Genomic DNA, 21167 nt, shown 5'->3' with positions numbered 1-21167 from the left:
GAATAAATTTTTCAAAACAACTTATTTATAGCTTTTCTGTGTTTCGAGTGTTTTTCGAATTGTTTGAGATCAGATTATCTCTATCGAGAGTCCAGATAGTTTCGACAAACAAAACGAACACCTCGGCAATTTCGTCAGCCATCGAGATGTTAAAAATAACCGTGCAAATGGGGGAAGCCATCCGATTTACGCCGATTTTTACTATTACCGAAATACGACGCCAGTTTACGACGTTATTCTTAATTCCTTTGCTACGGGGGAAGCGACGTAATAAATTTAGCCTATTTATTTAAGTCAATTCGACAGAACGGTATGGAGGCGTCGTATCTCCGACGGATAATGAAATTTTACCGACATTAGTCATAAATCGGCCGATTACTCGGCCGAAATTATGACTAATCCCCCGAACTTCGGGAGATTAGTCATAATTTCTTAATCGCCGTCCGTAAATTACGTAACGCAGACACTGCCGATGGCTCCGATGCGTTACGACGGGCCGAGATTTTTATAAAAATGTTACGTAACGCTACGCTCTTTAAATCGGCCGGTGTCGTTTGATAAAAACACGTAGCCAATAGGTTGGGTTAACGGATAAATTTGTTTTTGCTTCCCAAGTATCGAATGGAGAACCTTAGCGTTTACGTCACTCTATGCGTGTTATACGTATGATTAAAAAAGTAACGTAACGTTCGATATTCGACACTCTGTATTTATTCTTAACGGAGTCGACGAAGGATGGATGGCCTACGCGTTACGCGTAACTTCGGGGTGGGCATGCGCCACGGCATTACGGAACGTTACGGGGAGACGGTAATCGAAAAGTATAAAAATGGCATTACGTAATTCACAAACGATCCCAGTAGAAGAGAATAACGCCTTTTGGAGAAAAGGGATACATTACTAATTTTACGTTTAGTAATTACCTCATAAAATAATTCGGAAAAGTAACCCACATATTTGGCTACGTCTGGTAATTTAATCGTCGACGTAAGACGGGGTCTGTTCCGAGAGAAATTCTCCGGGTTTTCGATTTTCGCTCGAATCGGCACTCCATCGGCTTTAAGCCAAAGCGCTATTGGAAATACTTCTTATCCTCTTTACCAGCAAGCGGGCCTTACCGAGACGCCGACCTAATTAAATAATTTCTTTTTTTATTGGAAAAACCTCATTTTAAAGAAATCCGGTGGAGTAGAAGGGCGGTCCCACACACGGGCCAAAAAAAGAGGTTTAGGAGCTGGGATGGACTGAAATTCGGTCGTATATTCTAGTGGTTAAAGCCGTATCCTTGGCCTCCGAGGAACAGAGGTTTATTGTTCTCGAACTGGCAACAATAAGTATTTTATAGCGGCCAAAAATGACCGGCGTCACCGCCGCTTTAGACCTAACGGAAATGAATTTTATAGTTTATTTACGCTTAGAAAAGAACGTTTTATGCTTTTATTATAGGATCGGAGTCGTCACCTCGTCTTCGCTATCCGTAGATAAACGGAAAAGGTCGAACGTTTTCGTAATTAGAAACAACAAATATCGTTTCGATATAAAAACGCGATAAAAGGTAATTACGAAACTGAGTATTTCTTTATCGGCGAAATCAATGTTTTGCTTACGTCTGAAAGATAACCATAATAATTCTATCCGAATGCAGATTATTAATTAGGGAGAATCGATAATCGGTGGAAATCCGTCTTTCCGGTAACATTAGCGAGATTGCGGCCGAAGTTTTCGTCAACGTCGAACCCCTCCATCTTGTCGACGTTCGACGTTCACGTTTCAGAGATGAAAACTTCGGCCGCATCCTCGCTAGTAACAATATCCCGAGGACGAAATCTACATCTCGGACCCTCGGCATTTCCGAAAAAAGGAGGAAATCCGAGTCGTTTTTTATTTATTTATTTTTTTGTAACTCCGCCCTGTGAGCCCTAAGAGGGTCTCTTATAGCAAGCCCATTACGGGTTCGGCCAGGCCCACAATGGGTCGGCCGGGTGGTGAGGGACGGGGGCCGACATATCCGGACGGACCACCTCCCAAAAAATTCCTGGGGATTTTTCGACCCGTCCGGATTCGATCCGGGGTCCCCCGGGGCGGCAGGCTGCTAACCTCGACCGCTCGGCCATCCGGCCGCAATCCGAGTCGTTGCCGCCACCAGAAGATATTTCGACTTTCTTTCGTGCGTAGAAATAAAGTGCTTACTTCAAATACCGATTTAAAAAAAACAATAATAATTTTAAAAAGATTTTGCAATAATCCCTTTTCGGAAGGAACGGATTCGGTGGCGCACCCCGAAGGGGGCCAAGGGGCTCTGACACCTCCAAACAAGAGAAAAGTTTGGAAAATTTCCCAAAAATCTTTCTCTAATTGAAATTCACTTTTTGTTTATATTATGATTTCTATATTACTTATGAATTATCGGTCACAAAGTGGAAATTTTTTTGAATTGAGCTCGGACGAACGGATAAATTAAAATTTATCTGTTCGACTAGTCTCCCCCAAATTAAACCTTGCGCTACTGGACGGATTATGTTAAGTTAAGGCCCGGGGAATCCGTGAACGAAGTCGGGCGGGTGGTTGGAGAATCCGAAGTAATTTAAGTCTTAAGTCTTTCCACCCGACGGACGCTAAAAAGGCCTTTTAATCCGACTCGTCTCTCCACCGGCCAACTCTGCGGCAAACGGCGATTTTCGACGATATCGGCAGTTTCCCGGCTCTTTTGGAGCTTGTGTCTTACCTTTTACTTTTGCATGACTTTTTTAAGCTTAGCACTACGGCGCATTAAATAAATTCAATTGTATTTATTTATTTAAAAAAACTAAAAATAGTAGGAAGGAGGGATCAGTTTCTGTTTTAATTAACTTCTTCCGTATAAGGAGACATAAAAGGCAAAATACGGCACCCTTCGTACAAATAATTGAGGCCACGGTCAAATTCGTAAAAGACTCGTGCCACGTACAGTACAAACGAAATAACGGGAACGGCCGACGGGCCGATAACAGATTTATGTGGTACGCCGGCCGACCGTAATTTCTCGATACCGAAACGAGGGGAGGACCCGCGGGCCTCTCTCGTTACAATTTCCTCGACGGCCGTTATTAACAATTTCGCCTAAAGATTCTATTTTAAGAAACTTAATAAAACGAAACAGTGGTATTTTTAATATTGTAATACGATCTGAAATTTTCCGGGTCTTTTCCTAGCATCGAACCCAGCATTTTTCGGACGAAACTATTTCGCGGTAGCTGGCAATTTTCATTTATTAACACGGCCCCGGTCACTCGGATATTCGGCCAAAAATTCATTTTAAGGAAGTGGCGGTTCTCTGTAAACCAAGGACTAATTTTATTATATTATTAAAATGTCGGAATTCGAAATCCGCGTCGTTAAATGTTTCGATTTCGCCTCTCCCGTGGTTCGATTATTATCGTCGGTTTCCGTCGGCGTAATACGTTTCTCAAATCGGACGAAACTATTTCCTAAGCTTCGTTTCGTGCCGTTTCTTCCTCGGCTCGACACATTCGCCCGAATTTACCACTCTTACCGAGACGGAACAAACATTTGCTAAATGGCGGTATTGTCCATTTGTTAGAAAATGGTGTACAAAGGCATTTTATAATTATACAAATCGGAGCTAAGATTTCGGATTTTTCAAAAATCGGAACAAAACCAAATATTCCACTAAAACGACAGGGACCGAGCCAAAAACGGCTGGTCCTTTCCAAACGGTAGGTACGGTGGACCCACCTACTCGTCCAGTTAATTTTCCTCTTAAAATCTTCGACCAAGATTGTTCCAAACGACGGCCGTTGTATCGACCCTACTCGATGGCCCGACTCTCGTATATTTAATAGACTTAGGCCGCGACTCCACTAGCCGTAAAAGGGCCGTAAAACCCCTCACCGTAAAAGCTTTTAATCACGTGACCATGATATTTTACGACCTGAGCAGGTCGTAAAATATCATGATCACGTGATTAAAAGCTTTTACGGTGAGGGGTTTTACGGCCCTTTTACGGCTAGTGGAGTCGCGGCCTTACTGTTTGCCAGTAGCTTACGCAAAGTTACGGATTTGACTTAAAGAAAGCGGAGGGTATTTACGGAGCCACCAGAATCTCGAGTTTTTAATCCGAGCGTTCGTATCTTATCTCGGTTCGGACAATCGACGCATGTAATTTTCCCATTGTTTCTGGCGATAATACATATCTTACGGTTTCGATTAATTTGGCTAAAGACCAACCCAACAAATAACGTGTTTGTTTCATCGACCATTTAGTCGATACGTATTTTTTTATACTCTTTCCTCGTGGGCACTAAGAGGGCCTCTTGTAGCCAGTCCATTACGGGTTGGGCCTGACCCACAACGGGGCCGGCCACCCCCAAAAATTCCCGTCGGGCCGTCGGTCGAAGCGTATTAAACTATTAAACGACGGCATTAATAGGCTTTTACGTTGTTGGGCCCTATTTTCGTCCCGTCCCGGCAAGAATGCAAATATACTGATACCTCGGTTTCGTCGATAATCCGTCCGAAAACAATCGACGAAATCCGAAACCGACGAAAACCGAGGCAATTATTTCCATATTAATCGATGTAAATCCAATTAATTCCTTCTAGACACTCCAAAATACATACCAAAAACATATTTTAAAGCGCATAAATATTGTGCTTAATACTAAAAACAATAAGCAATTAATACAAAAGATTAATGTATAGAATAAATGAACGTTAACATAGCATTTAACATGGCATTCGAAGGGCTGCTGGCTCTGGAAACCTTCTTTGGTTCCGTGATGGAGCTAAAAGAAAAGGAAAGCAATGGAATTGTTTTGCTACACGCGCTGGGCAATGCTCACACAACGAGAAATAACGCCACATTGAGCAGAAAAATGCGCGGATCGCCCTGTTTTCGGAAAACTAGCAGGACATGCCAACGAAATCCGGGGCACGCCGACGAAAAAAAATCGACGAAAAGCGAAACCGACGATAACCGAAGTCGACGAAAACCGAGGTATTGCTGTAGTTTCTTTCGAAAGGGAAAAGTATAATTTACTTTCGGAGCCGGGATCGGTGGGAACTGGGCGTAACGATGACCGAACGTGCCGAATCCTCCTCCGTTGTGTATTGTTTTCCTTTCTATTTTTCGAAGGTTACGGCGGATTTGCCGTATCTTCCCGCATAACGCCGCCATGCACCGCACCTAGATTCAAAGTTCGATCTTTATCGCCGGGAGGCGAGGCTTTTGCTCCGGGTCCAGCGCTTTCCGTGACGTCATTCCCGACACGGGGCGAAGTCTAGCGGTTATAAAAGCGCCAGGTCGCGACGGAGGAGTCACACTTCTAGCGGTATTCGGATCGTAAGCATTACGCCAGTCGAGGTGAGTTTTCTGTCGGGAATAACGTTTGGTCTTTCGGGTATTCTTACTTCTCGGTTTCTCGGCCAAAATCGGGAAAGAAACTTCCCTTCCGTCGGTGCCACCCCGCAATATTTTCCTTTCGCTTCCGGCGCATCGTCGGGTGGCCGCCATCTTGATGACGGGTGCAAATCTCCGAGTCGGCGTTTACGTCCCGATTAAAACTTATTGGGAATGGCCGGGCCGGGCCGGGCCGGGCACTTCTCTGCGGGATAACCCGACGGTGCGGAGTCTGCTTTTAACGGGACACATTACCTATTTTCGTTTGGGCGGGACGACCGGCGGTGGCTCCCGTCTCCACGCCGTTCGAACTCTGGTTTTACCTCTTCGTACGAAAAAATTAAGGTCGAGCCGGGGGACATACGGGTCGACGCCCGACCGGCGAACGGCCGAAGTTACGGAAGTCGCCCGCGCCTCCCGGGCATTTTAACGGCGGCGGAAACGCCCCTCCATCCGTCTCCGGCGTCGAGCTTGCGATGAGAGGACGAAGGACCGAATCGGTTGTCGTTCTTCGTTTGGCCACGAAATCCGCACACTTGCACCGAAAAACAGGAATTTGGACCCAGTTATCTGCTGGGTGGACATTTGTTTACGCGTCGACCTCCGGCTCCCTTCGTGGCTCTGCTTTATTTTTAGTCTCTTCCCGACCTCCGGACTTCGGAATCCCCTTTCCCTCCGAGATTGGAAAATCGTCGGGATTAGATCTTGGACAGAAATAATGGCGGAGGAGACCTTTCGGGACTCGTTTTCTTCCACCTTCCCCCGTTTCTTTAAATGCAAAAGCCAAGTCGGTCGACGTTCGAATGGCCGGGCCGGACCCGGGCGTAAAAGACTGTTAAAATACGCAAATTTTCCGTCTGCCGAAGACTGATAAAGCGGAAATCCGGATGGACGGGGTTCCCCCGTAATTCGTTTAAAAAGATTCCGCTGCCTGGCGATTAAACTTCCGTTTGCCCAAAATAAAACCGTAATGTACCCACAGATTAGTAATCGTTACTACCTAGTTGGGAAAATTCTCGTTAAGTGATAAATAAATAAACGGGCCTAGTCCGAAACTGCCTGGCGTGGCACAACCCGTAAGTTAAGGTAGAAACATTTTAAGTGCCGGCGAGATTAGCACCTAAGATTACTAAATTGGCCTTGGCGCATACGGCGACAGTTAATACGTCGATTAAAAGAAATAAAATCCGATTCGGTGCCGTAATTTAATTTTTAGCCTAGACACGGATTAACGGACTTTCCCGTCCAAAAAGACAAAATTTATTTACTGCCACCGCCGGGGTATGAATTTTTGTTGGGCCGGGAAATTTCCATTGGGGACTAAGGCTAAAAAGTACACTAAAAAAGAAAATTTTCGTATTTTCCTTTTTATTATTTTCCCGTCTGGGCCGTTTCGTCCGAGTTCTAAAGCACTTCTTTAAAGTCTGTCTATGCACAGCGGTGACGTGACTGTGCTCTCCGTGAGTGATTGTGAACTTTTCCGAGGACGATGGCTATATGTTTGGACGAAGAAGAAGAAAAATGCAGTCGAGAAAGTGCCGCGCGTGGGTACGTCGAGCACGAACGAAAAAGATCGACAGAATGGGAGTTTCGTATTCTTTATAAAAAATTAATAGATGACACATCCGTATTTTTGAATGTTCTATTATCCACACTTTCCTTGTTTTCTAGATTAAAACATTTTTTTTATTCTTAGGCTTGAGGGAAAAAATACATATTTTTTGTTTTTTAGTTTGATGTATCGTACCCAACAAAGAATGGAAAAAGCTAACCAAGAGATGGAGGAAAATAAACTGAACAGCGAATTCATCAACCGGGTCACGCAGCTCCCGGTGGTGAACTTTGCCTGGGATTATGCCAGCAACACTTACGGAAAAATCAAGGACCACAACAAGCTGTTCAATTACACCCTGTCCACTGCCGAAAAGTCCGTAATGTTTGCCGCACAGCAGGCCAGACCTGTGGTGCTGAAGTTTGAGAAACAATGTAAGAAATTTTTGCCGGTATATTTTTATACTTATTTATGGTTGTAGTTAGTTGGAATTGTATTTAATCAATAAATGTATAACTTTGCAATTACTAATACTGATTATTTATATATAATATATATATATAATTTTTTTATTATTATTATATGTTGCAAATGTCGTGCTTGGCTGATATGGGTGCCAAGTGCTATGCCAGACTAAAGTCAAAGCATAACTATCCAAATGACTATAACATTAAACTGTGTTATTGGTGTATGTGGCAACATGTAGAAACTTCCTAACAATATGACATGTGTGTTCAATATTGCTGCTTTCTGTAGTGCCATTTATAGCACTACAGAAAGCAAGGTTTAATGTTTCTAGACTTTTGTATAGCATTTGTGTGGTATAGCATACTAGTACAGCAAGTACAATAAATACCTTATCCATCCTCTACGTCTGTCTTATTTCTCGAGCAAGTGGAATGCACTTGTTGATTTTTTTTTTTCATTATGAGCATTTCTCATTAATGACTTGAAACTGTGTCACACTTGATTCTTGTTAACTATGAAACACAATATAGTGCTTTGACGATCACTTAATCAAGCTATTGAAATAGAAACGGCTGGCTTCAACCTTGTGAAATCAACTAAATAAAAGGGAGAAGAAAGCCAGTGATCGTCAAAGCACTATATTGTGTTTCGTAGTTAACAAAAAAAACCAGCATTTCTCATGTTATGAGTATTTGGCAAGGAAGTGTTATATAAGTGATCTTACTGCATTTGTCAATGAGTTATGTTAGGTCTATTATGATTTGTTTTATGTTATGGCTCTGTTCTACTATATATTGTCATTTTCCAAAACTGCTTGTGGAGTATATTTGTAGTATATTAAATACCCAAGTACTAATCTGTATGCCTAAGAGCTTGCACACAATCAAATAGCAAATATAATATACCATGTAAATAGTTTGTGATAAGAGCTTGCATCCAGATGTTATATGTTGTATTGTTTCTGGCAGAATGTGGCATTTTCTGCAAGTCATTTATTTGTTAGTTATGTATCCTTCAGGATGTGTTTCCTGTAGTTTTTAGTGTAACTAAACTGACCTGATCTTGAATGGCAACCGTAAATCCCTTGGTCTCTCCAAACAGAGCGCCCCTAGTCAGCCAGTAGTTTGATGCAGTTTTGTCAACATGATCCTGAGCTGGGTCGTGGGCATGCCTGTTGTGAAGTGCCTTTTGGGCCCATGACTGCTTAGTGGTGACTGTTGTCTATGTTGAGCTATGTCCAGGTACTTGGAATGTAAGTTTTTAAAGGTGTGTGGTTACGGACTGCCAGAATAGCTTTATGTAATCTTGACGTTTCTTGTTTTTTTGTGGTAAAACTCCCGCACTGTCAGAATTTTTGTAGTGCAGGTTAACTATTCGTTGGGTCACAGCCACATTTACAAGGAAGAGTTTAGTCTCTCTATGGATGATTTCGGATGATATTGTTTATTCTTAGTAAGTAGTAGTCTTATTTTCCTTTGGCATTGCTTGAGATTGTGCATGTCCAGTGCATTCCCCAAAAGAATAAGTGAGTACAGGGACATGTGTATTAATAGCTTTAATAGTCTGCTTTTCATTTAGGCATGTTTTTAGTACTGCATGTAATCTGTTTTAGTATTAAAATGTTAATCTTCGTTTCATCTGTGCATGTTGGTAAGTTTGGCCTGTGAAATCCTAAATTTTAAAATTTGATAATTTAATAGTCTATAAAACAAAGAAAAATATTCTTCTGTTTTTTGTTATCTTTCAATAATAGTTTTCAGATTGAAAAAACCTTCTTGTTCCTTTATTCTCTTTGAAGCCGGTTTGTGTTTCACTAATGCCTTCAGTCCATCTTCCTTTGTTTCTATTTAACAAGATGTAAGTTAGAACCATTGCCACATGACTAATTAGGCTTATGGTTCTAAAATCCCCACATTTATTTGCTTTTGGTTTTTTGGGAATTGGAACAAATATAGACTGTTTTGTTAGAAGTCTTCAGGAAGGTATTCTAGTTCATAGATTTCGTTACATAACTTAGCCAGGGCTTTGATGCCTCCATCATCTAGAGCTTTAATCCATTCTGGCTCTATATTGTCTGGGCCAGCAGCCTTACCGGGTTTAAGTTTATCAATGGCTTTTACAATTTCCCATTTGAGTATTGGTGGGCCTTCTAACTCCCTGGGAGGCTCTATCTCCTTCATGTCGCCTTGGAATAATTCCTTTCCATATTCATACCACTTCTTCATTATTTCCTCTGTCTCCAGGACTATTCTCCTGTTTAAATCTTATACCTTGTGTTTGAAAATTCTGTTTTTAAAAGTTACTTTTCTGATTTTTTTTCATGGAGTTCTTTTATTTTATTTTCTTTGTCCAAACTTTCAATTTCTTCATGTTTTGTTAAGTCACTCTTCTTTAGCCTTTCTACACTCTTTTTATAGATCTCGTTAAATTCTTATAACCTGGTTTATTTTTTAAACTTTTCCTATTCTCCATCATATATAGAATTTTGTCAGTCATCCAAGGTTTGCTAATTTTCCTAATGTATTCTGGGATGTTATTAGCAGCAGCTCTACTTATACATTCCTTAAAGGCATTCCATGCTTCATTGATATCCTCTATTAATTGATTATATGCTTTATTTATTTTATTGTTATTGATCTCCCTATTAAATTCTTCATTAAATTTTACTTTTATGTTCTCTTCCTTTAAAACTGCTGAATTTAACTTCTTTGATACTGACTTTTGCTTACAGGTTTTTAGTTTAATTTTTGCTTTCACTACAACTGGATTGTGGTCGGAATTAATATCTGCTCCAGGATATGACTTGGCTTGTTTTATAATATTTCTGAATCTTTCCTTTATCAAAATGAAGTCTATTTGATTCCTGCATATGTCATCTGGACTTTTCCATGTATACACTCTTCTTGCTGGATGTTTAAACAGGGTGTTTGTGATTATCAACTTAGACTCAATTTTGCGAGGAAAATATCTCCCCTTTTATTTTTCTTACCAAGTCCATATTGGCCCATGCATTCCGATAACTTCTCATTGCCCATTTTTGTGTTAAAATCGCCCATAACTATGATTATATCATTTGATTTTGCCATTTCCACTGATTCCTTCAGATTTTCATAGAATATTTCAACATCATCTTCCTCATGACCAGTTGTGGGAGCATAAACCTGGATTAGGAGGATGTCTAAAGGTTGAGTAGCTATCTTTACTGCAATGAAGCCCTTTATTGATCTTGCTATACTATTCTTCATTATGATAGCTGCTCCATTTACATGTGCCTCTGCTCCTGAGTACATCATTGTATATTCATTCTTATTAAGCTTTCTTGAACCTGTTCATCTTGTTTCACAAATACCTACGACATCAGCTGCATTGACTTTATTTCTTGAATAAGATTATCAAGCTTTCCTGGTTCATAGTGTTCTAACATTCCAAGTTTGTATGTTAAGTAGTACATTCCTGGTCTTCAGTTTTGGTATTTCCGACATCGTCCTCCCAAGTGGGGTTAAGGTGGCCTCTTCGTATTCTCTAATATTAGAGTCAAACTTACTATTCTCAGGACATTACTACTATTCCCTGTAGCAATCATTAGAGACAGTTTGCAGGGGGCTCGACCTTGTCCCTATAACTAATTATTTTAGTGGTAGCAGTTCTCATGGCTTACTATGGTGGAGGATACGTCGTGAGGCTCCAATCTCTTCCACGGTGACTGGCCACATCTCACTTTGGATGCCAAGAATGTGCCCTTAGTATGTCACCTACTTTGCTGTCATGCCCATTTAGCCATTGATCTTTTGATATTAGAATCTTCTGCTGCACTGGCCATACTAGACTTTGTGCACTATAGAGTGACAGAGTGACACACCCTAGCTGCCAGTAGCAGATGACACTACTGATAGCTGCTGTCTAATATTGTGTATTTTTCTATTCATCTTTGCCATGTAGGCTTCTGAAGGGTTTTTGTGTGTTTCTGTCTGTGGATGCAGTTTTAGTCCATGATAGGTCACTACTGTGACAGCACCAGAATACACTAGTGTGTGGATGCTTGAGAGTATATAAATAGAATTAGTGCAATCTGGGAATAAATAAGTGTTCACACAGTATAGAGATTTCTCTACTAGTTTAGAAGTGCTGATTTTTGGATTGCATGACTGTTATTCAGGGTCAGTGCCTGTAAATTTAGTGAGTGCTTCTTGGAAAAGAAGAGAGATTCAGATTTAATTCATACTCTATTTCAGGTAGTGAAGAAGGGTTAATACTATCAGCATCAGTGAAAATAGTGGTTATAGGGGTAGTATTGTCAATGCATCCATCTTGATGATTCTGATGGGTAATGTAATCATTATTGTTGGGAGTATTTGGTTATTGGTGTAATTGTTCTGCACTTTGTTGTTTGTTAGTGTGTTCTAGTGTTGTTTGTGGTATAAGGATGTTATGTATAATTCTTGTTTGATCAACAATCCATTGTACAGTGACTGATACTAGGATAATGTTGTGAAAACAAGTGATGTAACTGTTGTCTATACACTGTCATGTCTGAGTTTTGTGATAAAGTAAATATGGATGATAAACTTCATTTCTGATGTCCCTTTTCATTTGTTGGTGTGGTTTATCTGTCTTACTTTGTTAACCTGGGTGATGTCGGTTTTACACTTGGATCATGTTATCACCACAGATGTGGTGGCACGGGTGACCCTACCAGGAGCAGTTGCTCCAGCCAACATAGCTCTGTTATTCATCAGAATCACTGAGCTCTCACCACAGCAAGGTGGTGACTGGCAACATTTTGAAAAATTTTTAAATGTATATTTCATTCTTTCCACAGTGCATGCTGTAGACGAACTGGCTCTTGAGGGACTGAACAGACTTGAAAAGACGGCTCCAATAATAACTAAATCTCCAGATGAGGTGAGTGAAACCAATTTTCTGTACCTTGCAATCAATTCTTAGACAAGACTGACTTTAGAATTATTATTATTATTTTTTTTTTGGTCTTGTATTTACAGCTTGCAATGAATTTTGAAATTATTTTTGTTTTATTCCCTGTTGAGATAAATGCAAGGTTGGCATTATGTAAATTGATAAAAAAATTTAACTAATGAAACAAAGAAAATATAGAAGCCATTTATATTTAAAATATTCTACTAAATGCAAACTTGGAATAAGATTGAGATTTATTCAAATTAATATACTGCAAACTTCTTTGTGTCTGACATATGGTATGGCACCTGACAGAAAGTTAAAATGAATGACTGTAATCCAAACTTTTTACTTTTAATCTTTTTTCCCCATCTCCTCTGGAAAGTGAGATGGAGCTATGAGTCTGTCCTCCTGTCTAGCATCAGACCTGGAACAGATCAGTATGTATGAGACCATTGTAGTAGTTTGCAGTGGATGAGTATAACTACATATTTCTTTGATACTTGCACCCAAACTTCTATTTTTTTTATTTGGATCATATCTGAATATTTTTTTTAGTTCTATACTATAAATCAGGTATAACACATTGTAGTAGGTAGTAGTGCCGTATCTCTTAGTACAGATGTATTTAGATATTCATTAACATATCTGTTTTCAGCATTTGAAACTCACCTGCAACGATTCTGACCTTTTTTATTTTCAACTAGTTGATTTTTAAGTTGAAATAACTTTGATTCCTTGTGATCTCATTCCATTTACCTATAATGTTTGCCAAACTACAATGACTGTATTTATTTTTTACTCCTAACAGTTATTTATTTGTAACTTCTAAGATTTAGTTACTTGGAACATATTTCTTAATCATGAAACCTTGTAGTCAGAAAAGACATCAAAGTTTCTGAATTCTAGATGACAAGATTTTTTATCCTACAATTAAGGGTAATTTTATTAAAGGTTTTTATACAAAGTGGTGTTCATATATTGATAGTTTACTTCTTAATGAATAAAATTGGTGTATTATAGTAGCATGCAAGGAAGTCAGAAAGGTTATTTATCAATTACTTGTGCCTGGCTTTACTTTCAGAGGACAATACCCCATTTTCTTAGTTTGATCAAAAACAAAGAATGAAACTTTGTAAAATGTGGCATTATCTTTATTTTGTTTAAATAATAAATTGTGTACACGTTATAATTTTTATCATGTAGATAATTGGTGAAACAAAGAAACTTTATTCTTCAACACTACAGAGTGGAGTTGAAAAATACGAAGGACTTAAAACTTACGGAACAGAAAGAGTCTGTATCATTTTTTTTAATATTTTGACTTATAAATGAATGACTGAAAAAGTTCATTTTTTAAATTTAAAAGGTGAAGGCTGCCAAAGATTTCGGAATTGGCAAAGCCGTCACACTGTTGAATACTCCTTATGGGCTTCAACTGGTTAAATCTGTAGACGGTGCAATCACTTTGACAGAAAGTTGTGTGGATTATTACCTTCCTGCCATAGAAGATGAAAGTTTGTAAAGTTTTCTCCTCCTCTCTCAAGGTGTAATATATAATACATTATATAATAATCCTTTCTTTTTCTTTTTACATTTTTTCAGAGGAAAACAGTACACCCCTCAAGGATGAAGCAGTCGCCAATAAAGTCGGGAGACTGTCTAACAAAATGAGACGACGCTTATACAAACATGCAATGATTAATCTCCACAACCTGCAGAAACGTAGTCAAGAGTCTATTGGCAAGCTCAATCATACCATCGATTTGGTAATTCTAAAAATTGTTCAGTATTTTAAATTCAACACTAATTGAAATTGTTAATAATAATAATATTTTTTTTTTTTTTAGATCAAATATGCAAAAGATAATTTAGACGTTGCTGCAACATTGGGAACCGTTCAAAATCGTGCAACTTGGCTCTGGAATGAACTAAACAAGAATGAAGACCAAAGTGCTAACAGTGAAAAAGTGTGTATTGTCTTTTTTAAAATTTCTCCTAGTTCATAATACATTCAATAAAAAAAAAAATAAGAATTAGTGTATTTTATATCCATATTGCATAAATTCATTTCATTTTCAAAACATATTTCAGAACTGGGAACAACAAATACTTTCAGTTGCAAGACAAGTAACAAAGCAGATGGTAAAAACTTACACAAATACAACATCTGTTGTACAATTGCTCCCAACTAACGTACAGCAACGTCTTTCTACTGCTCGTGATTATTCTGTAGACTTATATAACCAGTTTGCCAAGGTAAATTTTATTTTCTCCCAAAACATCCCCTTAATAGCTTTTTAATAATACTAGTCACTTATGTAAACTTTTATTTTCAAAAAATAAACTCAATTTAATTTTTTTTGTAAATAAATCTTAAATTTTCTTTTCTCAAATGTGATCTAATAGACAACCCGCCTGGACGATCTTACAAGTGTGATGTTGAAACAAGTACAACAGAACTTGAGGTTTATCGAAGAAACATTTGGTAGTTATTTTGAGACTATTCTTCGCGCTCAGCCCTTAACTTGGTTGGTAAGTTAAATTTTCTTAAATAAATTTTTCTGTTCCTATATAATAGTTTCTGTACTTTTTTTCTTTGAAAAAATTTTCAACAGAAATGTGCTGCTTTTCTTGCTGCTTTGGAATATTTCTTTTTTTGAAAAACTTAACTCTTCCCTTTATTATCAATTTTTAATTGAAGAAAATGCTCATGTTTAATTTTGTTCCCGACTTGTAGGTCTCCGGCAAGGATAATACCTCTAACGTCACGACTTCGGAGGTAACGCAAGAGAAATAAGGTCTTTGAACTTATCGTGTACCCGTATCTTTTTTACATACAGAAAAATAGTTATGACCCCGTATTTTGTAAACATACACAGCACATTTTTGTACTGATTTATATATCTATATATTTGATACTGTCATATATTTGAGAATAACCGCTTTATTTTGATACTGAAATAAAACTGCTGCATGTTGAATTGTTTTTTCTTTTCTAAACACGTGATGTTTAGTTTGGCTTCTTTTCTGATAGGTGCCAAAAATTCTAGCAGACGAAATCATCTTTGACACGGATCTGGTCCTCGAAGAGGACTTGTTCAGAGTATTCGATCCCAATAGGCGTTTATTAGGCGACGACGAGTGAGAAGCATTCGTCTTCAAACAGTAATTAACAAATTCCCAAGTAAAACAAAGATCTAAGTTATACAATTAGCTTTGGAATTTTAAACTGCACAAGAGTAACTTTGTACCAGTTTTTTCTTAAATTATTTTAACCATTTTTAATTTGTATACTGACAAATAAACTTTATTGAATATACGAGGGGTTATTTTAAAAATTTACAATTAAGTAATAATTAAACTATTTTCACACTTAATGGGGAGGCCCTGAGCTATGTGAACGGGATGAGTCGGATAGACCGTAACCGGAAGGTCCCACACCATGGTCTGAACGTCCAGCGAGGAAGGACCCTGCCACATGACGCTCTCGGACGGCGAAGAGGAGGGTAGCACGTCTGGAATCTGGGACGTGGTGGTCACAAATTCAAAATGGAGTTTCCACTGTAACGACACTATAAAAGAGAAATTTTAGTTTCGTAAATAGCGTTTTGTCATATTTTGACGATACTTACCGACTTCGCTAGAAAATGCGGGGGTTATGGTCAGGGGTATAGGTAAGATCATCTGCGTATGATCTAGAAATAAACAGAATTCGTGATGTTTTGTATAAGTGACCGTCATTACGCTCGGTTTTGACTTGATACAGCATTCTTCTTTTAATATTTCTTCACTTTGCAACATAACGGAGAACTGAAAGAGATAAATAGCAATTGTATACCAAGAACTGCCTAGATTTTCTTTTAAATGAGAAAAACAAGCCTTAGTTTTTTTTAAAGCAGGAGTGAGACAATTTTTTTGGTACTGCTTTATCTAAATTTTAAAACTAAGTAATTGATATTCCTTTTCTTATAGCAATATTATTTATTCTTTGTATTGTTTTCAACTAAATAGTGATTCTAAAAAAATTTTTTTTTGACAAATATATATTTAAATTGTTTTGTTCGTTAACAATCCAAATTCAAGATACTGCACTCCAGAAAACAGTTCTGTGTATCTTTTTATCTACATCCATATGAAGCAGCTCATTTTTAATGTAACAATAGGATGGTGTATTTTCCCTCCCTCCCAACTACTGTTAAAATGGAAAACATTGCATTAAAATTTAACCATCTACTAGCTCAATTTAATATTTTAAATTTGTATATGAATAATAATGAAGCTTTCAACAGTAAAGTAACTCTGATGTAGAATAGATGATTTTTTTTTGTTTATTTAAATGATTACTACTTCACAAACAAAATGGTGGAATGTCTATAATTTAAATACAATAGCATTCAAGAGTCGAATTATTTCTCGTAGAAAGTAAATGCACTAAAATAGTTAACTATATAAATACAGTAGTACTCCAACTCATTAAAGAAAAAACTGCCAGAAATAAATAGGCTTTCAAGCTAGAAACTTAAAACATAGGTTCTAGTGATAGTGATGTAAACTGATGTGCCAAAAAAAAAACAGGCAAAGTGTAACTATGTTTATCTCTAGTGACAAACAAGAAACATGAATGACACATACAAAGGTTGCTTCAAGATTTTTAAAGCCACACTCTAAGTTTGGGCAAAGGTAAAGCCAGACGAGCTCCCAATTGCAATTTAAAATAGACTTGTAGCTGCATACAATCTCTCCTGCTTTCAAAGTAAATTTTAAATGGGGATAACCCATGGTTATCTGAGGAAATCAATATACTAAAACTTAGTAGTTTTTAGTATCTAATCCACACCCAAAGTGGTGTAACCTAGATTATTTTGCAGATTTACATTAAATTTATGAAAATTAATTAAAACAAGCACATTTTGAACAATTAATGATGATACAGACAACTTATTAAAAACTATTTATAATTACATTCGGTGTGTAGATTTTTGCCGACGGCTATTATTATAGTTAAATATCCGAAGACAGTCTGCCCAAATAGGGATCATCATTTATTAACTGTGTTCTAGACTACATATTCTTGGCGACTGACCTTTCTTTTTAGGTTACTGGCTGCCAACACCCCCAAGAAGGTACGGATGGAAACCAGATGATGTCCGTACGTCACCAGTTCCTTTTAGAAAAATCTTTGTTTTTAAAAGGACTTTATAGGCTACTGGCTGCCAAAAAGTTAAAGAAAGGTTAGTCACCAAGAATGTGTAGTCTGGAACACAAAGTTAATAAATGGTGGTCCCTATTTGGCTGGACTTTAACTAGTTTTTAATATCTGAAGACAAATAGATTATCATCAATCAAGAAAAACGAATTTCAATGAGTCCAAATCATATATTTCATACAGTAGTTGAAAAAGATTGTCTACAGCTTTTTATATTTGAATAAATCCCAAAGAATTGGGTTTGAGAGTTTATATAGCTTCCGAAACAAACTTTTATGTAATTAGCTAACATTTGAATTTTGTCCCTGGGATGTCTGCCATGTTTGCCTCTTACACATTTGATCAGAGCATCTGTCTCGGCTTTCTCTGCCGTGCCCGTTAAGAAAGGTGCACACGGTATCCAAAGTAAGATGCATTTGATGATATTTAGCTGTTTGGAATTGAGACGAAGTATGAAAGAGGCGAATGCTGGCAGAGATGATCTCTTTGTGAAATAACTTTCATATTTATAGTTTTTCAGATTTATAGTTAATCTACACTTGGGCAAGAACCCCAATAATAATGCTATTTCTACAATTTAAAGTTTCCAATGTTTCCAACGAAAACCAGGTTTTTCATTTTTGTCAGGAAATTCTGAGTCCCGGAAATATGATATTCCATAGAACTCTTATTTTTTTTGAACACTTGTAATTTCTACCTCTAAACTTACTTGATCCTATGTTTAAGATAATCATTATTTACTGGCAACACTCAATATGTGGATTTGATGACGACTACAAAGAATTTAATGCTTTTTCCAAGCTGCCACCAAATAGGTAATATTTTTTGTAATGAAAATTTAACTACAAATAGAAAGTCGTCATAGGTATGTACAGTAGAGCATCGATTATCCGACCCCCGATTAACCGACTTATCGGTTAACCGACCGCGTTCTAGTCGGCAAATTCAAATGTCCACTAGTGATGTGGCGCTACGATATTTGGTTGTCTTGGCTACTTTAATATTATTTTTGTTAAATTTTTGCATGTTTTAGCTGGCAGCACTGGCTCGACCATGAAAGGGAGGCTAGTATTTAAACCAGGCCTAATACACTATACTAATAATGTATTTTTTCATACTTTTTGGTTATCCGACTTTTCAGTTATCCAACCAACCCCAGTCCCCAATTGAGTCGGATAATTGATGCTCTACTGTAGTTATATGTGCAAATTTATCCATGTATTAATAACTAATGAAAATTCCACTATTTAGACAAGGTTTATGGTGTAGAGATGAGATAGTCATTTTCAGTAAATCATTGCCTTTTCAGTCCTCAGAATTTGTGGGACTCAATTAAACTTTTTTCTATGAAAAAATTATAGTACAGTATTGTTAATAACTAATTTTAATGTTTACAAATTGTCCATTTTTCTTCATGTACATATACATTCATCTATTGGTGAATTTCTCTATTTCTGGCTGTTTTTTTTTTTTTTTTTTGAGCTTCCAATGTCTTAATTCTAGTCACTGTCTTCATTTCTTATTTTTAATAAATCTAAAGATATCAAGAAGCGTTAGCAAAACAATACTTTCTCCAATATCTAAGAGCACTTCTTACGCATCGCGTTGTAGAGCTATTTATTTCAATTTCGTAGATTCCTTTGACTCGGCCGATCTCGTCGAGCTGCTAACGATTTTTCTGTTAAATGCAGGCACGTCGGTCGAAAACTTACATACGGTAACCCAGATAAGACCATTGCATTGCGGCGAGATAACGTTTTAATCACCAACCAAAGGTTTCCTTTATCATTGTGTTAAACTGTTTGGAGAAAATAAATTCATTTAGTCTAGTGAAATAATTTATACACTTAAAAGCCAACGTCCATAAAAGTTCTTGTAACGACATGCATGGCCATCGATGTTTAAGATATGTGTTTGATATCTGTACTGATGGCCAAGTTGATGGGAAGCAGTCCGGCAATGACCAAAAGGGCATTGGTGGGGGGCAGTCCTGTAGGATTTTGTTATAGTAATAGCTGCTATCCTCTGCCGAGAGGAGTTTCTGATGTATGTGAACTTTGTGAGGCCTGGGAGTATGCTGTTAGTAATCATAAGTGAGAATGGGCATTTGTAGATCAGTTTGGAATTCTTTGGGTTGAGGCCCCAGGTGTTCCTAGTTATGCTCCTTAAAATGTGGCCAGTGGTGACCACTTTGTCATAGCTGTAGTGGACACTACGACAATTAGACGTTTGTAGTGTTCATGTCATGCGCAAAGAGGAATACACAAAACTGTGTCACTATCTATGTATATAGTTGAACCTTTAATTTGTATAGTCTATAGAATGCACAGTTGGCTGATGAGGAGCATTATGGGCCCAAAACGTGTGTAATTATGCACATATTAGCTGAATAAAAGATGAAAAAACTGCCAAGTGGCTTAATTTGTAACACTCAATTGTGTTTGAAGCAACAAAGTACGAAGCACGGTTTCAGATTATAAAGATCTTTTCTTAGCTAGGAAAAATGTTCAAACTGCAATCTGCAGCTCCCTACTCCATCAGGGGGCAGAGGGTGTGATGACTTTTAATACAGTTGATTGGAAATAGGCATAATGAAGGGCACCATACAGACAATCCACTGTGCAGTCGATATCCTGAGGGGAGTTGATCCTTGCTAAATCAGTAGCATCCCAAACACGGTTGATGTACTCTTCATACTGCTCCTAGTTTGTGTGATTAACAATTTTATGATGATTTGGGATTGGCGTGTTAAGAAGCTTGGTCAGAATATACGAGTGGTTGCTTGAAGAAGTGACATTCAAGGTACAGCAATCAATGTTGTTGTTGGCCAGCTGACAGTTGTCCAGACACAAGTCAATCCAGCTGTCTCCAATATCTGTTGAAAAAGGATGTAGGGAGTAGGCTGCTATTGAGAGATTCCAGGTCCAGTTTGGACATAAATTCACTCACTGCAAGGCCCCTGGGGTTCTCAACTGGACTATGCCAGATTGGGGATTTGGAGATAAAGTCATCACAGACCAGGTAGGGTCTGGAGGGAGGCAGTGGAGAATATCTTTTATCTTCTGAAGCGGGGTGTGAATGTCTTCCAAGGGTGGACAGTAGGTGCAGATGATGTATATATCTGCCTGACGTTTAGAGTGATGATTGTTGTTGTATAGGTATTACAATATAGAGTTAGAAGTTGTACTTGTAGTTTGTTGTTAACCACAAGGAAGCCAATCTTGATTGGATTGTCACCCTCTCTCCACGTCAGGATCTTGCCCTGACCAAGCATGGAAACCTTATGCCACGAAGGTATGGCTCTTGAAAAGCCAGAATATTAATGTCCAGGTCAGTGATAGTTTGAATAGCATTTGTTGAGGCTGCCTTACTTCTCTGGAGGTTGATTTTGAGTATATTCATGGAGTCTTTTTAGATTGGAGTGAAAATTGCTATTCTGGTTGATGTCTTGATTGTTATTAGCCATGATGGTGATAAATAGGTTAAGATCAATTATTCATATTGAGTCCCTTCTATTATCTTAGGTTGCCCCTTACTGAAAATACAGACAACTTTGTTGAAAGCATTGTGGTTGTGCTATAATGCTTTCTGTTCGGACCATTTTGTTGTAGCTTATGCAGTTTGAG

The 21167-nt window shown here is 38.0% G+C and overlaps 3 protein-coding genes across 3 annotated transcripts in view; 1 reads left to right on the top strand and 2 right to left on the bottom strand.

The window, feature by feature from the left end:
- Positions 1-21167, bottom strand: part of LOC136990728 (serine incorporator 5-like) — a 217367-nt gene that overhangs the window by 39283 nt on the left and 156917 nt on the right. The gene's annotated exons all lie outside the window — the stretch shown is intronic.
- Positions 5251-15316, top strand: LOC136990729 (lipid storage droplets surface-binding protein 2-like). Its single transcript, XM_067289154.1, has 10 exons — positions 5251-5362; positions 7131-7384; positions 12238-12320; positions 13539-13628; positions 13702-13849; positions 13938-14101; positions 14183-14302; positions 14427-14591; positions 14742-14867; positions 15073-15316. Exons 2-10 carry the CDS (start codon positions 7135-7137, stop codon positions 15130-15132), a joined length of 1206 nt encoding a protein of 401 aa, XP_067145255.1. The 5' UTR covers positions 5251-5362; positions 7131-7134; the 3' UTR covers positions 15133-15316.
- Positions 15614-21167, bottom strand: part of LOC136990730 (RAB6A-GEF complex partner protein 2) — a 32854-nt gene continuing 27300 nt past the window's right edge. Inside the window, exons 8-9 of the mRNA XM_067289155.1 lie at positions 15968-16145; positions 15614-15907 (exon numbers count right to left, since the gene is read on the bottom strand). Coding sequence (XP_067145256.1) covers positions 15681-15907; positions 15968-16145 — 405 coding nt within the window. The 3' untranslated portion in view covers positions 15614-15680. The remainder of the gene's footprint in view (positions 15908-15967; positions 16146-21167) is intronic.

This window comes from Centruroides vittatus, unplaced genomic scaffold (assembly GCF_030686945.1).
Source record: "Centruroides vittatus isolate TY-2023 unplaced genomic scaffold, ASM3068694v2 contig_134, whole genome shotgun sequence".
Classification (NCBI taxonomy): Eukaryota; Metazoa; Arthropoda; class Arachnida; order Scorpiones; family Buthidae; genus Centruroides; species Centruroides vittatus.
Note: the sequence above shows the minus strand (reverse complement) of the source record. Positions and strands in the feature narration are given on the sequence as shown.

What these genes read in the sequence shown, in the direction of transcription:
- LOC136990729 (XM_067289154.1), top strand. Translation starts at nt 7,135, where the DNA reads ATGTATCGTACCCAACAAAGAATGGAAAAAGCTAACCAAGAGATGGAG. An exon ending in AAACTTACGGAACAGAAAGA is followed by an intron (nt 13,629 to 13,701) that starts GTCTGTATCATT and finishes TAAATTTAAAAG; the next exon opens with GTGAAGGCTGCCAAAGATTT. An exon ending in TCCTGCCATAGAAGATGAAA is followed by an intron (nt 13,850 to 13,937) that starts GTTTGTAAAGTT and finishes ACATTTTTTCAG; the next exon opens with AGGAAAACAGTACACCCCTC.